At 40.3% G+C, this 15,591-nt stretch overlaps 2 protein-coding genes across 16 annotated transcripts in view; one reads left to right on the top strand and one right to left on the bottom strand.

Annotated features, from left to right (window-relative positions):
* Window positions 1–4,240, top strand: part of SMAD3 (SMAD family member 3) — a 167,234-nt gene extending 162,994 nt beyond the window's left edge. For all 5 annotated transcript variants that reach the window (XM_069098231.1, XM_069098229.1, XM_069098228.1 and 2 more), the window contains one exon: window positions 394–4,240. In XM_069098231.1, the coding sequence (XP_068954332.1) occupies window positions 394–517 (124 nt within the window). In that variant the 3' untranslated portion in view covers window positions 518–4,240. The remainder of the gene's footprint in view (window positions 1–393) is intronic.
* The window catches only part of AAGAB (alpha and gamma adaptin binding protein), an 84,767-nt gene continuing 69,202 nt past the window's right edge, over window positions 27–15,591 (bottom strand). For 2 of the 11 annotated variants that reach the window (XM_069098238.1, XM_069098233.1), the window contains 2 exons: window positions 13,048–13,097; window positions 9,722–12,361 (listed from right to left, as the gene is read on the bottom strand). In XM_069098238.1, the coding sequence (XP_068954339.1) occupies window positions 12,284–12,361; window positions 13,048–13,097 (128 nt within the window). In that variant the 3' untranslated portion in view covers window positions 9,722–12,283. Of the gene's footprint in view, window positions 301–9,721; window positions 12,362–13,047; window positions 13,098–15,591 lie in introns of those variants that run through there. The other 9 variants (XR_011170270.1, XR_011170271.1, XR_011170268.1 and 6 more) reach the window with 9 other exon arrangements.

The raw sequence follows: 15,591 nt of genomic DNA, 5'->3' as shown, positions 1-15,591 counted from the left end.
AGATGGATGTAATTTCAACACCCCACTCAGTCTCAAACCCAAGTTTGGGGGTAATTCAGAGACGCAGGAACCCCTGTCAGTTAGAAGCTGCTGAAATTATTGGGTAGATGGGAATTTATTCTCCTGGTGAAGATAACTTTTCAGCTCTGCTCTTTGCCGAAAGCTATTAGTTTAACAAATAGAACTTCCCTTCTCATATCCCCAGTTCATTTTGGAGGAGTTCAGTCTGTTTCATTGGCGTCTCCCTCCAGAGCAGAGTCCAAAGTGTGGTAAGACTGGATTCCTGTAGAAGGCTGTCACCTAAGCAGAAAAGAATGTTTGGACTGTGATGAGACCCTTGGATATGTTCAGTTTTGAAAGTCTCTTTTTTTGTCCCTTCCTTTGTTCTTATAGGAGACAGACTGTGACCAGCACCCCCTGTTGGATTGAGCTACATCTGAATGGTCCTCTCCAGTGGCTGGATAAGGTCCTCACACAGATGGGCTCCCCTAGCATCCGATGCTCTAGTGTGTCTTAGAGACATCTATAAGGAATGGGAATGGGGAGGGTAGAGGTTCTGGTGGTGGTGGTGGTGGTGGTGGGAGGGGTGGTGAGGGAGGTGGGAAAATCTAAGACTCATTAAAAATGGGAAGCCTGTTTAACTGACAGCTATCAAAGAAGAAACTTTTCTCCTCAACCAAAGTGATATTGACACACTTTTAAAAAGTCAATCAGATACAGAGGTAGTTTTTGAAAATAACTTTCCAACTTGGCCACTGCTGCAGATCAAGGTCAGGAATTTGGCTCATAGCATGAGGTGCCATAGAGTCAACTGAAAGCACATGTTCATCATACTGGTGAAAACAGATTTTGGTCCAGTTGTCTTGAAGCTGGAAGGTGGTATTTTGCATCCCCATTGGCCCCCTCTCTCCTCCTTCCCTTTCTCCGTATCCCTTGTCCTTCAGTGATGGTTTTCTGTGGGGTCACCATCTGATTAGAAATACCCATCTGTCTAGGATGGAAAATAGAAACTCTTCTTTAAAAGGCATTGCTGGGAGGAAATGCTGGGTTTGCGATGGAAAGGGGGGCTGTGTCCTGCAGCTTTTCCACCCCCACCCTCCAGGCAGTTTTGCAAGAAAGGACCCTTCAGCTGAGCATTCCTGAGACCCGTCTCTTCAGCATGCTGTACTGTGGACAGACCACCTTTGATGTCTTACCTGTCCTCTCTGCACACTAGCTGAAAGGAGGCAAGTGTATTGCAGTGAAAACAATGATACATGCACAAGGGGGTGGGGGGGAAAGTTGGTGAGACCCATTTCCCTCTTCCACAACTCATATAAACTTTTTGTTTCTTACTTTAAAAAGTGGAAAGACTAGTCTAGGTTCTGTGCATATGCAATGTATAGTTCATATTATCACATTAATCTCAAAGAGATTTGAATTCCATTAACTATTTACATGAAGCAAAGGACACGTCATGACTTTTTAATATTGCAGTAGTTGTTTTTGGCTAGAACAGCACTACACTGAGTGGGTTTTCAGTCATTTGCAAGAGCTCACTCCATATCCTGATGCATTTGGCCATTGCTGTTTAATGTAGTCAGTTGCATTAATTAAATTAACATTTTATTGTATCTTCTTTTAAATGTTTATTTTTAAATTTTTTCCTCAGTTAATACATTGACAGGAAAGTCCCTGAGAGAGAAGGGAAGAGAAAGAGGAGGAGGAGGAGGCAGGAGTTGTAAACTTTTTTTCAGTCATTACTTGTTAGAGGTGAAATTTTCCCAAGTTTTGTTTGGGACATGCTAACCCAACCCTTTGGAAGCTAATTCATGGCTGTGAATTGACCAGACATCTCTTAGCATCTCAGATCAAGCTTCAGTATAGAAAAGGGTACTTTGAAATCTTATACCTTAGAAAATAAAAAGCTTAGTGTAAAGGCATCTGTTGTCTTTTCTGTGCTGTGAGATTCTCTAGCTAAATATCTGTAGATGATCAACAGCAACATTAGCAGAGTGTGGAATAAGCACTCTTATTGGTAGAAACCTAGCTAAATAAACTATTATAAATAAATGCTTTCAACTGGAAAAAAGAACCCCTTTTCTCTCTGTCACCTTTTGTAGCATACAGAAGACTGAACTGTCATCTGCAATACATACTTTATCCTTTGCTGTCTGATTATTGCCATCTTAAATGTCTCATCCAGGATTTTTGCATGGATTTGTGTCAGGGGAAAAAAAATGATTTCCTATGGAAATCCTTCTTTATTTAGGCAGGTGAGGGTGTGTGGGTGGGGAAATCTCTTATTTCTGCCAAGCAAAAACCTCAAATGTGCCGTTTTTTAATGTTAGGAGTTCAAGGTTCTTTGGGAACAGGATGAGTTCCCAGCTCTGTGCACGAGTTCCATAGACCCCAAAGGGCTTAGGAAGACTGCTGATAAAAGAGCTTTTAACAAGGTTCGTGCTTGTCATCTTGAAGAGGCTCTTCTATATTGGTACCCAGAGCAGATATAATCCAGGGGCTTCACTGGAGAGAATTAGGCACTACAGAGTATCAGGGTTCATGCCTGACAAAGAAACGAGAAAGCCAGCTTTCTGACCAATTCAGGAAGTTACTTAGATATCTTATGTTTGTGCTTTGTGTTTGTGACATGAGATTCGTGGTATGTACTTTTCATTTCATTTTCTAGTGGAGCTTCAATGATGCCTTTCAAAAGCCATATGTAGGTCCTTAGCCTTGGCATTCTTCAGCTGCCCTTCTGTTCTAGTGGGGAGGTGCCGAGAGCTCCCTTGTTGCTATAGTTCCTATTTGCACAGCCATCCTCTACCATCTCAGTTCATGTGTGCCCTTAGACACAGCTCACTTACGGAAAGTGTCCAAACAGTAATTTGGGGAGGTATCTCTAAGATGTAGTAGAACCTTAGCACCATGGGGTAATTATATGAATTTTAACCCAAATGGCAACTCCTTCTCAGTACAAAATCTTTAGCTTTTCTTTCTTTTTTTTTTTTAAAGAACTTCAAGTTATTTCTCCCCTTTTTAAGATTAAACTATAGAGGGGAAACTTGAGCATCATCTCTTAAAATCAATTTAATTACAAAAAGGTAGGTTGGGAAGCAGTATCATTAGAAGTAAAGGATGTCCTGGGGACTCAAAGATACTTGTATTCATTCTTATTTCAGCTTTTTCAATTGACAAAAAGTTTTTCTAATTTGAGTATCTGATGTGTGAATGACTTGTGCACATTTGGGATTTTTTTTTTTAAAGAACAATTGATAGAGCCGAGGAAAGAGTACAGTTGGAGATTATTAACAGTTGGATATGTTGTGTTGCACACTTTTACATGTATTTAGTACAGGTAACATTTTAAAGGATAGTGTTCCCCTATTATATTCTCAATGTACATAGGTCATGATTCTGCAGTGTATATTGACACTAATGAAAGGGGCAGTGGGCCATAGAATGTTGTAGTCAGTATCTCCAAAGAGTTTCCCCCACCACTCTTCACTCCCTTCCCATCTCTTACAACTACAGCTTGTAACGTGAGATACATGTAGCACACACATGTAGATAGATGGCCCAGTCTGTTTTATATTATAGGCCTGTACTGGATTTATCATCTCAATTGGCTGTCTTCTTGGCAGGCTTCATAGGAGAGCAGACATTTTTTTGCTACAACTCTAGTCAATGACAGGTATTTTGATCCTCCTTATAACAGGAGTTAATGACACACGAGGGCAGGGCTGCTGGCAGACTACAGTTGTCCTTGTGTGTATACTGGTTTTTTTTTTTTGAGTTTTAAAAATTATTGTTAATAAATTGAATTGTAGTATGTACTGTTATTCATGCCGCTGTGCCCCACCCCACTTTTCTAGTATTTGGCTATTTTCTATTTCCATGTACATTTACTTTGTGCCCCATAATCTCCTTTTCTCTCTGGCTCCTCCCCCACACACAGTGTGCATGTAATTCTGCTAAGGATGCAAACATATGACTTCATTCTTAGCTTCAGCAATATGAGGTGACATTTATGAGGATCTTTGATTGGATCACTGTCTTTTCAGGGATATCATCTGTCATAGGCCAGTCTACTTTCCTCTTTAATAGAGTTCTTAAAAGGGCTATATTTTTCTTCCCATGAATAAGAAGTCTGAGAGAGCAAAGGAATTGAGAGATATGGGAAGGAACCCCAAAAGTGGCAATGGAGCTATTACAATGTTCAGAGGCAGCATATATTTTTATTCTAATTCCATAATAAAAAGTTCCAAAGTTGCAATTTGACTTCAAAATGAACTTGGGTAGATAAGAGAGGAAGGAGAGGCTGAGAAGAGAACATCAAAATATAGATGTGTTCCCAATTTAGGAAAGGAAGATTCAAACACAACAGAAATAAGAAGGCAAATCACTGCACAGTGATTTCTCATCTGTACATTAAGTTGGACTCAATGGCCTCTCAAGTCCCTTGAAGCTCGGAAATCTGTGTTCCTGTGAAATGTTTTAAGGATCTTAACTACTTGTTATGGAGGGAAGGGGCCAGAAGGAAGGAAATATTACTGTTAGGGGGCTCCTGCCAATTGCTGAACATTTTAGATAAGTGTCACTGAATTGAGAATGAAATCAATGGAGAAAATGTGTTTCTGAAAAGTTGTCTGGGAATCAAATCCTATGAATCAGGTAAAGGTAGACCTGTCATGATCTAAACTGGATTGCAAAATTCTCAGTGATTAGTAATTAATTTTTCTTTTTGTATGATAAAGTGAAGTGTACTCTAGCATATCAGTATTTTCATATTTATGTAGTAAACTTCTTAGAACATTCAGATGGATCATAACTATTTAATTTCTGGAGACAATTGAAAAGGCCTTCCTACCAAGAGAGTAGTGGTTGCGAAAATCTGGGAGCATAGACAGTCCTGAGCCTTGTTCCATGGTCTGGTGGTTTTATACCGGATGCCCCCAAAAGCCTCCTCTATAGGCTTGGATACTGACAGCAGTAAACAAGAGTGGGCAGGAGTCTGGCCCAAGTAAAGGACTGTGGCCATTGTTCTAGATGGGTTCCTCTGCAGTGAGCCTTCTGAAAAGGAGGCTCAAAGGGTTCCAGTGACTTGTGCCCTTCATGTTGAAGGGCTGTTGTAAGCCTTTTATCGGTGTGTGGTTGGAGATGGCCAACATGATCAGTCTTTACCCACCTTCACTGTCACATCCAAGTTGTGATGGACTCTTAGGAGAGGTGGGAGCGGGGACGGGGGGAGGGCTGGTTGTGTGTTCATTATCTTTGCTTCTCAACCAAGCCTGGCCTTTTAATAGCTATGTAAGAGCATGTATGTACTTAGTGTTTTAGAGGTTTTTTTTCTAACTTTTTTATTCTTATGAAAAGAGCACCTGCTTATTAAGCATAGTACCTCTATTGTTAAAGATCTGTATGCCTTCTCCCTCCCTCTATGATATGAAACTGTTAATTGTCATTCTAATAAACTGTTCATTAAAAAAAATTGATCTGTGGAGATGACATTCTTTTGTGGGCCCCTATCTCTGATCAGAAAGTGTTTTAAAGTAATTGCCCCAAATCACAGGTGCCCTAGTGCAATGGAGAAGCAGAAAGGGAAACTTAACAACAATAAAGATATACCTAGTTATACATACTCTTGTGTGTATTATCTGCAGCAAATGTTTATATACAAAGGGTACAAACACCTGGCGTCTGGTCAGTGGCTGTTCTATCCCCATTCTTTACCCAACGAGAAAGACCTCTGCTCACCTCAACATTTGTGAACCTAGTATGGAAAACTTCTAACAGGCACCCCTTCCAGTGAAGGGCAGAGCTTTTCACAGGAATTAGGACCAGGCTATCAGCACCTGTTGTGTTTCCCATCTTTGTTTGCTCAACTCTGACAGACCCAGCTGGGTCTATGGTAGGGTGCTTTGATGTGTCTCCAGTATGCAAAAACCCAATTATTTGGAAATTCCATCTGGAAATTCGTTTACAGCACTGTAAACAACTCACTGAACAGATTCCCAATACCCTTCAATGTTGGTTACCGCCTCTTGTTGGCTTATAGAATGATATAGCTGGATGGGACCTTAGCCTATTATGCAATCCCTTGGCTCCTCCAATGTTTTACTTTGAATTCAAAGGACTGGAGCTAGAATTTTATACTCTCTTTCTCTTAAGGGTTAATTATCCCAAGAGAATGTAGAAGAATTCCTTAGCTCAGTGTTGGTTTTCTTTTTTTTGAGGGGGGAGGTGTTTTTCAAAGAATACAAGTGGGAAAGAGATATTTGAATGATTCTTTTTACATCTTGGTTCTTTGGAGGGGAGAAGAACTAACACTAGACACCAAGTAGTCTCTTTTTTAATAGCTTTGACTGATTTGATATTCCATTACCTGGGTGTGAGGCCTTATAACTATCAGGCCAGGCACACAAGACCAAATATGCCATGGATTGTCATCTATAATCTTGAGATCCTGATGAAAATATACTTTGAAATGAAATGCCAGTGTTCAGTATACATCAGTGCCTAAACTCAACTGTACTTTCCTTCATAGTAAAACATCATGGCCACTTGATCAGTGAGGAATGGATGATCAAACAAGAATGGATAAGAGAAAGAGGTCAAATGTCAAGAGATCTCATGGGCAAGGAGTATACTGGGAGATACCAAACTGAGAGAATTTTCTTGTTAATTAAATTTCTAGAGTCCCTTGCCAAATATATTGACTGCTAGGTATAGCTTTAATTGGCCTGTGTTTCTCCTTTTCTTTTTTTAAAGGGATAAGAGAGGAGGTGTTTGGGTCTGAAGGGAGACAGGAAGCCAAAAATGACTTAGAAAAAAAAGTGGGGGTTTAATTTTTTTTCTTCCCCATGCTTGTATTCCAAGGCTGCATTAATAACAACCAAGTCCAGATTTGGAATCTCTGCTTTCCCAAAAAGAAAACAAGGTAGTGTTATAAATCATTAATATCTAGAACTGAAATACGGCATCACTACTGTGCTAGTTAACTCCTACTTCCTACTTTAATTATCCCTTCCTTAAAACTGGGAAACATCAGAAGACTACAAGGAATAAAAGATGCATTACGCACACAACCTTTAGTAAATGCCCAAATTTGAAGGTCCAGATGCAAGGCCTACTACTAGGGTGAGATGACATAATTATGACAGCAGAATTAACATTGCAGTAGATTCAGAATCAGATGACATGGGTTCAAATTCTAGCTTGTGTAAATGTGGACAAACCACTTAATCTGCTTAGATCTCTCTCCTCACTTATAAAGTGACGATCCTGGACCAGCTCATCTTTATCATCACCAGGTACTGTCTTACTTGACTTGTATTTATATCCCTAGCACTTAGGACAGGGCTTGGCACATAGTAAACACTATTCCAATAATCCCAGCAATTATTTTGCTGGAGTCTTGTCAATTAAGGAGAATAAGCTATATAGTGTAAAGGATAAAAGAAATATTTACAGAGGAATAAAGTTGAAGATAAATGAGGTAAAAGAAATTATTTCTATAATTCAAATGACTGAATTTTCTGAGCCAAATGAGTTAGATAGTTATGGTTAAATAGGGTAGAAATTAGAATTAGATAAGGGTAGATATTAGAATTATATAAGGATAGAATTAGGGTAGTGAAGGAATCTGTAGGTATCACTACTGAACCACTATCAATGATCTTAAGGAAAATCATGGAAGATGATCAATCACAGAAACCTAAAGAAGATTAAATGCAACAGTTTTCAAAAGAGAGAAAACGATTCTGGAAATTAGCACTGGATTTGGAGAAAAGGACCAAAGTTCTGATTCTGACTTTAGTTACTAAATACAAAGTAAATGATCATGGATAAGTTAAAAGCTCTATAGGCTTCAATTTCCTTACCTATAAAACAGAACTTGAAATAGATGATCTCTGCAGGATATTACAGTGTCTTAGGGTCATTACTGTGTACATAAATTTTAGGCATAGAAAATAAGAAAGATTGGGTTGAGTATTCACTAATGCCAATACTTGCTGCTGTAAGTTGCTTTTTAAAAAATCAATTTTTAAAAAACAGCACCAACTGTTGGAATATTTTACTAATATTCATGATTCTTTCTCATTCTTTCTCCCTATAATTTCTACTATATACAGAATAAATCCAACCTACCCTCCCCACACAAGGGCACTTAAATTTTTGAAGACAGTTATTAAGTCTCCCTTAAGGGCTTCTCTTCTCCTGGCACTCATGTAACATGGTTCATGTTCTTCATCCTACTCACCTACTTTTGGGTATGTTCCAATTTATCAATTTCTCTTGAAGTGTGGCACCTGGACTTACATGCACAAATACAAAGCATCTCCCTTTTACTACACATTCTGTTCTTTAAAACACAGTCTAAGATAGCTTCAGGTTGTTTTTAACCACCATATTACAGTGTTGCTCCTACCGCCAAATAACAGACATTTAACATCACAGGATTAGAGATTCTGAGATAGAAGGCACTTTTGAGGTCAGTCTATCCCCATTTTGCTACTTAGGAAATTGAGGCCCAGAAATGCTAAGCCATTTGCCCAAGATCACATAGGAATGAGCCAGAATTTGAACCCAAGCCCCAACTTCTATATCTACCCTACTCTCCACTGTACCACACTGCCTTTCCTTTTGATTTGCCCACAGTCACAAAGCTAGCACATGAGAGAACTAGTGTCCAAGGTTCCTGACCTTCTTTTTGTATTCTGTTTCTTCAACTAAGTCATGTTGCCTTTTCAGGCTAGCTGCTGGTGTTTTATATTTACTTAAGCATATGACAAGCCTCAAAAAAACTGGGAACTATACAATAATATCTTCATTAATCAGAATGTGCCACAGCTCAAATACTGTGAACTGTCTCCTAGTCTTAGCTCCACATTAGCGGACATTAAAGTTCAGAATGGACTATAGTGCTTTCATCTACTACAATAGTTTTTACAAGCCTGTTCTCACAAAGAGAACTAAGTATAAGGTTACTTTGGTTTTGTTTTGTTTTCACTTAAAGAAGTGGGCATAAGGTGAGATGTAGAGGACAATACAAAGAGTCAAGTCACTGCAAAATATTGCTTTCGGTTCTTTATCCCTTCCAGACAGAACACAAAGTGTTCCTTATGTACATTTTGAGTATTACAAATAGAATGCACGCTTAGGCTTTTGAACTACATTCCATGTTACTTAAACATCTAAATCTATAAATAGTAAGAAAGCAGAATGGTGGTGTCAATCTTCTTATACCCCAAGTAAGAGTTCCAAAATACAAAAATGTATATAGTTACTAAACTTCGGCTTTCTCAGTTAGTGTAAACGTTCAAAATCTCTGTGATCCCGTCTTACCCCACCCTCCCTGAAACTATGAAGTCTCATCTTTCCAAACAAGTCCCTCAAACTTGAACCTTGAGTTGGGTCTTTTACTTTAAGAATCACTGATGAATTATATTTAGCAAAAGTCACATGGACATGCTGACTGCAATTTGAATTGTCAGTGGTGATGGGGATCCAAACTTCTTTACCTGATCACTATCAAGGATCTTGAATAAGTTACCAGTACTCAGAATACCCTGAAGGGAGCCAAACTTCCTTTGATGTTTGAGGTCTTGGGAAACCTATATGTTCTTATTATTGCCTTATAAAAATGTCCATTTTGAGCAATGCTTCAGCATGAAGTGTAAAGTGACAAGATGAGCCCCCCTCCACACGTCCCCCCCACAAAGCACCTGATACACATGAGTAGATTTCATAAATAACATTCATTTTAATCAATCCAGCCATGTTTAATTTACAAAATCAAGTTCACAGCTTGTTCCAATCTGTTTTCCCTAATACATATGACCTAATTGTTTCCCTAATGCCCTTTATCATGGTAAGGGGAAAAAATTCTCCAACTTCCTCTCCCATCTTCATGCTGGACTTCGCCAATGTTCTTAACAGAACAGCTAACAAAATCATCTCAGCAGAAACACCAAGTGTCACAGCCTCTTCTGTGGCTGGCAGTTCACTCTGGGGAGAGTGCTGCTGCAGGGCAGTCTTGTATGCTGGGATTTTCCTGTTGTTATGGCTCCCTCACTTCAGTTTCTGTAGAATGTGTAAGAGGATGTGTGAGGGTCAGACTTGCTCCTGTGTGTGATCAAGCCTAGGTTTCCTCTAGATGCCAGGTTGTGTTCATCTCTGGAAATGTCTCTGGCCTGGACCTGCAACTTCAGCAACCACCACCAACAAACCTCTACTCCTTTTAGGTCCAGCTTGTAGCCTGAAAGACCCATTACTTTCCCATGCTGATAATGAGTAATTCGCAAAAGCAACCTTTTAAAAAATGATCTTCACAAATGCTCTGCTATTTCTTTGGGAGATTTCCCTTTAGTACTGTTTCATTCAAAGGTGCATATTGACCTTTATCACAGGATAACAACCACAAGGGCATTAAGAGCTACTATTTATGGAAGATTCATAGGAAATGTCAAGGCCCTGCAGTCATGGCGGTTATTAATTCGTTATTAATTAGTTTCCAAGCACTACTTTCTCTATACTGTCCACTGTCACTACTCTACATCTTAGTTTGGTTCTTAGCCAGAGAGAATGGAATATCTCACTTATCTGTAAGCATACATGGGGGGACAACATTGCTTTGGGTATCATCAGTAGCAGGAGACGATATTCATGGGGAAATACTAGAATATTTGTCATTCCATTTTATCTTTCTCATGATACTGGGACAACTTCATTCATTATACTACTCTTATGCTCCTTAAAATCCCATTCAGAAATTTCAGAAAGCTGACTCTCTCTCATACAAACACAACAGTAGTGAAGGTTATTCCTTTCTCAGGTCTTTAATGAAACTGCTCATTTTCTGCAATAATAAAATCCACCCTGTCCAAAGTAGTCTTTCTGGCATGAGCTTAGTTACAAGGAGTGAAACATTTAAAACGCAGAGTCCACAGACATTTCTGTAAATCTGCAGTTAGAGATTAACCATGTGCCCACTTAGGGTTAGAGGTAAGGTCAGAGCTGCCTCACATTCAATTACAAGTATAACACAAGGTCTCCTTTTTTTTCTCACCTCACAAAAGGAAGAAAGACATCATGGATCAGGCAGGCTTGGTTCTTGAAAACCAGCTGAGAAAATGAGAGAAGACAAAGTCCTAGGAGTGACGGTATAAACTCGAGAGCAATGGTAACTGAATAGAAATACAGGGATTGTTGCTATGACAGAATGGATAGCTCACAGTGGCTTGACTCATTTACATGGGCAAGAGCTAATTCCCACTCCTCTAGAACAAAAAGTAAATCTAGAGGAAGTTTACTTCTAATTGTTATACTCTTCATTCCCTTATAATAGACTCTGAGGGAGAAGAGCCTTCTGTAAACTACTACTAAGGCCAACAATCAACCCTTTATACTGGCTAGATGGTCAACATGATGATGGGAATCTCAGCAAAACAAAACAGGGCCCAATCCAGGAAGTACCAGGGCTTCAGCTGCTGTGGGGTTAAGAGGGGAAGACAGACACAGTTGTCCTTTGTATGGGATGGTTTCTCCTCTACTCTTCACCATCCCAGAAGTGGATGGGAAGGAGTGATTGCAATTCCATGGGGAATGGTGAAGGGCTCAGGAAGCAGACAGAACACAAGTATATGCGGCTTAAAGGTAGTTGGAAACCAGCCTGGGTGTGGTGAGTGCAGGAATATCAAAGCAAAGGCAGTTGTGGTGTGTGCATGAAGAGTGAGAGGAGGGAAGTCTGGCAACAGTCTGAGAGTTAGTGGGAGGCTGAGAGCTTGAGCCACAGCAGGGAGGGGCTTACATGGCTTGCTCCTTCCTCCTCTGGTCATTGTGGTATGTGGGGTGTATTCTCAGGGGTAGAGCTCATGGCCTTGGGCCCTCCCAGCTTCCCCAACAGCATATATCAGTATGGTATGAGAAATGATGAGAACCATAAGGCCAGAGTTTGTCTAGTAGAAAGCACCTGAATCCTGGACACAGCTGAGCTTGCCTCTCCGGGTTTTCATGTCCAAGGAAGGTGTCTTGGAGGGAAGGCCCTAGGTGACCTAACAGTTACAGTGCTTTAGCTACTTCCTGATGACCCTGAATGACCCCCGAGGAATTGCAATCATCTGTTCCATCTCTACATAGATGCTCCCCAACAGCAAGGATGGAGAGGAACTCTTTTTTGGGGCTAGACGTAGGTAACACCTGCATCTGCCTTCTCCCATCCCTGCAGTGTCCCATGCTCCTGACATCCCTTAACACAACTAGAGTGTGTTGTTACCATCTTGGCTAACCAGACACAAGAAGCTCAGTTTTCTTCATCAGAAGAAATGCCTTCAATTTCATCTCTGTCTCCACCAATTGCCATCCAAAAAGCTTTGGCCACCTGTGGACAAAAGTTTATAAAATTACAGGTAACAGCTAAATCCATGCCATACATACATAGGTTAATTACTTCAAAACTGTATGAGGCCTTGGTACAGGGGAAAGATCAGTATATCTAAAGTGAAAGGATTTGGGTTTGAATCCCAGTTCTGCTACTTTATGGTATGACCCTGAAAAAGTCCTTTCCTTATTGGAAGGCAGCACGATATAGTAGAAAAGGCAAAGAATTTAGAGTCAAAAGCTTTAGGTCCACATCTTAGCTCTGTCAATTACTGGCTACATGATCTTAGGCCAGTCATGTTACTTCTCTGAGTCTTAGTTTCCTCAAGAGTAAAATGAGGGAGTTGGACTTGATGACTTTTAAGGTTCATTTTTAGCCCTAAATCTATGATCCTATTTATGAACCTAAAATTCCAACATTATACTTATAACTGGAAGCCAGTTACAAAATCTCTACACCCCTTGTTCAGGCTAGATTAGGACCCACTCAAGTTCAAAGAAACTATACATATTTGAAGACTGATCTGACTTAACACACGCTTTCATACTGTGTAAGTAATGAGTAAGTTCTTAAGTGATATGCAAAACCTGCAAGCAGAACTTTTCCTCTATTAAGGAAGCAGACATATAACTTGATTATTATCCTAACACCAAGCACAGCTTTAATAAATAGCTGCCTGATCTTACCTTTTCTGCATGCAACTTTCTTTGTTCATGAGGCAAAGTCGCTGCTTTGTCTACGGAAAAAACAGAATTTAAGAAGTTCATCTAATAGCACAAGAGAGTCTGAAGGCTGAAGTTCTAACCTCAGATGATAGAAGATCACTTTCTAAGTTGTGTTTGTGGGACAATCATTAAAGTTATGAACTCTGAGTCCTCTAGACTTTCCAGATCATAATTATGGAGATATCTTATTCATTCCCTGTTAATAAAAGTGTATGAGTGTATGGAGGTGAGAGAAGAGAGGAAAAAAATGAAGAGAAGCGATAAAGATATTAGCTCCAAGCAATAGAGCTCGCTCTTTGTTTATGGAGATTCCCACTCATTCAGATGACTGCTTTACTGAGAAGACTGAGGAGGTGGCCCTCTCTTCTGGCTTTATGCAAATTCCAGTCATACCCTCAATCAAATACCACTCTTTCCATGCCTTTGTTCCATCAATCATCTTCTCTCATGCATCTTTAATTTCTCCTTCTACCACATCCTTCCCCTAAAGATATGCTCAAATCTTCCCTGGGCTCTATACTTCCCAGAATCTTTCCTTGACCTTGAATGCAAGCTATATTGGCATTTCTCTCCTCACCTTCACTGCAAATGCCTAAGAACCTAGATGCCTCCATTTAATCCTTACTCCCCTGCCATCTGGCTTCCATCCCCATCCTTCTCCTGTCTTTCTGAAGGTCACAAATAACTTCTTTATTAAGTCCAAACATCTTTTTTCCTGGACTCATTCTCCTTAACTTCTCTGGGGTATATGGCATCATGGACCACTTCCATATGATTAGTAATGTTGCCACCAAACAAGAAGAGATCTCTAAAATCCAAGAATCAAGCAGCTGTGGATTCAGTACAGCTGATAAGAGAATTGGACAAATGGTCTGGAGATTAAAGGGGACCTTCTGATGTCACTGTTGCACTGCCCTTATGTGGTTTCAGGTTGTAGACCTAGGGCAAGAAGGAGCACCAGCATACTACAACATATGGCCACAGGGGAGTGGGGACTCTGGTTACAGTTCTGGGGTAGAAAAGTGCCCACAATCCAGAGCACAGGCCAGCAGAGCAGTAAGCACACCTCTCCTTAGCTCATACCACCTTGGAAGAATTGAAAATTTACAGGACCCACCCCCAGAACGAGCTCTGAAAATAATAGCACAAAAAAAAAAACCCTGGAGCTCGGGACAGTGCCCCTTCCACTTGGAATCAGAGCCCAACTTTAACATAAAGTTAAAAGTGAAGAAACAGACTAGAAAAATGAGCAAACAGCAAAAAAAGAACCTGAGTACATAAAGTTACTGTGGTGCCAGAGAAGATCAAAACAAAGATGACAACGAAATCAAAATAGCTCTATCCAAAGCATAAAAAAAAGTGTGAATTGGTCTCAGGCCCAAAAAGAATTCCTTGAAAAGTGCTCAAAAAGAATTTTAAAACTCAAATAAAAGAGGTAGAGGAAAAATGGGAAAAGAAATTAAAATGATGCAATTAAGTCATGAAAAAAGAGTCAACAGCATGGTAAAGGAGACACAAAAATCTACCAGAGAAGAACTTAAAAAGTAGAACTAGTCAAATGGAAAGACACGTACAAAAATTTACTGAAGAAAATAAATTCCTTAAAAAGTAGAATTGGGGGTGGATCCAAGATGGCAGCATAGAATCAGGAAAACTCCATATGGCCCCTCCATAACCACCTCAAATACCTATAAAAAAAATGACTACAAACAAACTTTAGGGCTATAGAACCTACAAAGTGACAGAGAGAAACAAATCTCCTGCTGAAGACAGCCTGGCAGGAGGACACAACGGGTCCATTGCAGAGCCCATCCCTGCATGAGCCCATGGTTTTAGCCCCAGGGTGGCCACGCCCAGCCCCAGCTGGAGGGACTTTTGGAGAGTGGACCACCGACAGCTGTGGCAGTTTCCAGAATTATCAACCCATAAATGCCAAAGACAAAGTGAGAGTTCAGTGTGGACTTTGTGGGAAGAGGGGGTCCAGGAGTGTGGTCTGGCCTCTGCCCCTGGAGGGAGAAGCAGGTGAGGCACAGTGGCCACCACCACCGCGTGGCTGCTTCAGAGCTCCTGCCCTGCAGATTTTAGGGGAACCAAGCAACCAATCTGAGGGGTAATCTCTCTTGCTTTAACCTGCTTGGATCTGGATTGCTATCTAGGGTGGAGGTCTGTGCCAGAGGCAGTGGAGGCTTCTGAGAAGGCACCCACCTTAATAGATCCAGCAGCTGAGAAAACCCCAGCAATTTGGGACAAAGCTCTCCTCTCTGGAAGCAGAGTTCTACTGTGGCAAAAAACTCAAAAGTCAAGTAATTGAGTAGCAACATGAGCAAACAAAGGAAGCAAAGCAAGCACAATAATCAAACCTTAGATTCCTTTTTTGGGGACAAAAATGATCAAAGCATGGAACAGGAAAAAGACAACAAAGTCTGAACTCCTGCACCAAAAGCTTCCAAGAAAAATATGAACTGGTTACAGGCCATGGAGGAGCTCAAGAAGGATTTTGAAAAC

This window comes from Petaurus breviceps, unplaced genomic scaffold (assembly GCF_028583685.1).
Source record: "Petaurus breviceps papuanus isolate PSGF00001 unplaced genomic scaffold, PetGlider_PUasm1.0 37, whole genome shotgun sequence".
Classification (NCBI taxonomy): domain Eukaryota; kingdom Metazoa; phylum Chordata; class Mammalia; order Diprotodontia; family Petauridae; genus Petaurus; species Petaurus breviceps.
Note: the sequence above shows the minus strand (reverse complement) of the source record. Positions and strands in the feature narration are given on the sequence as shown.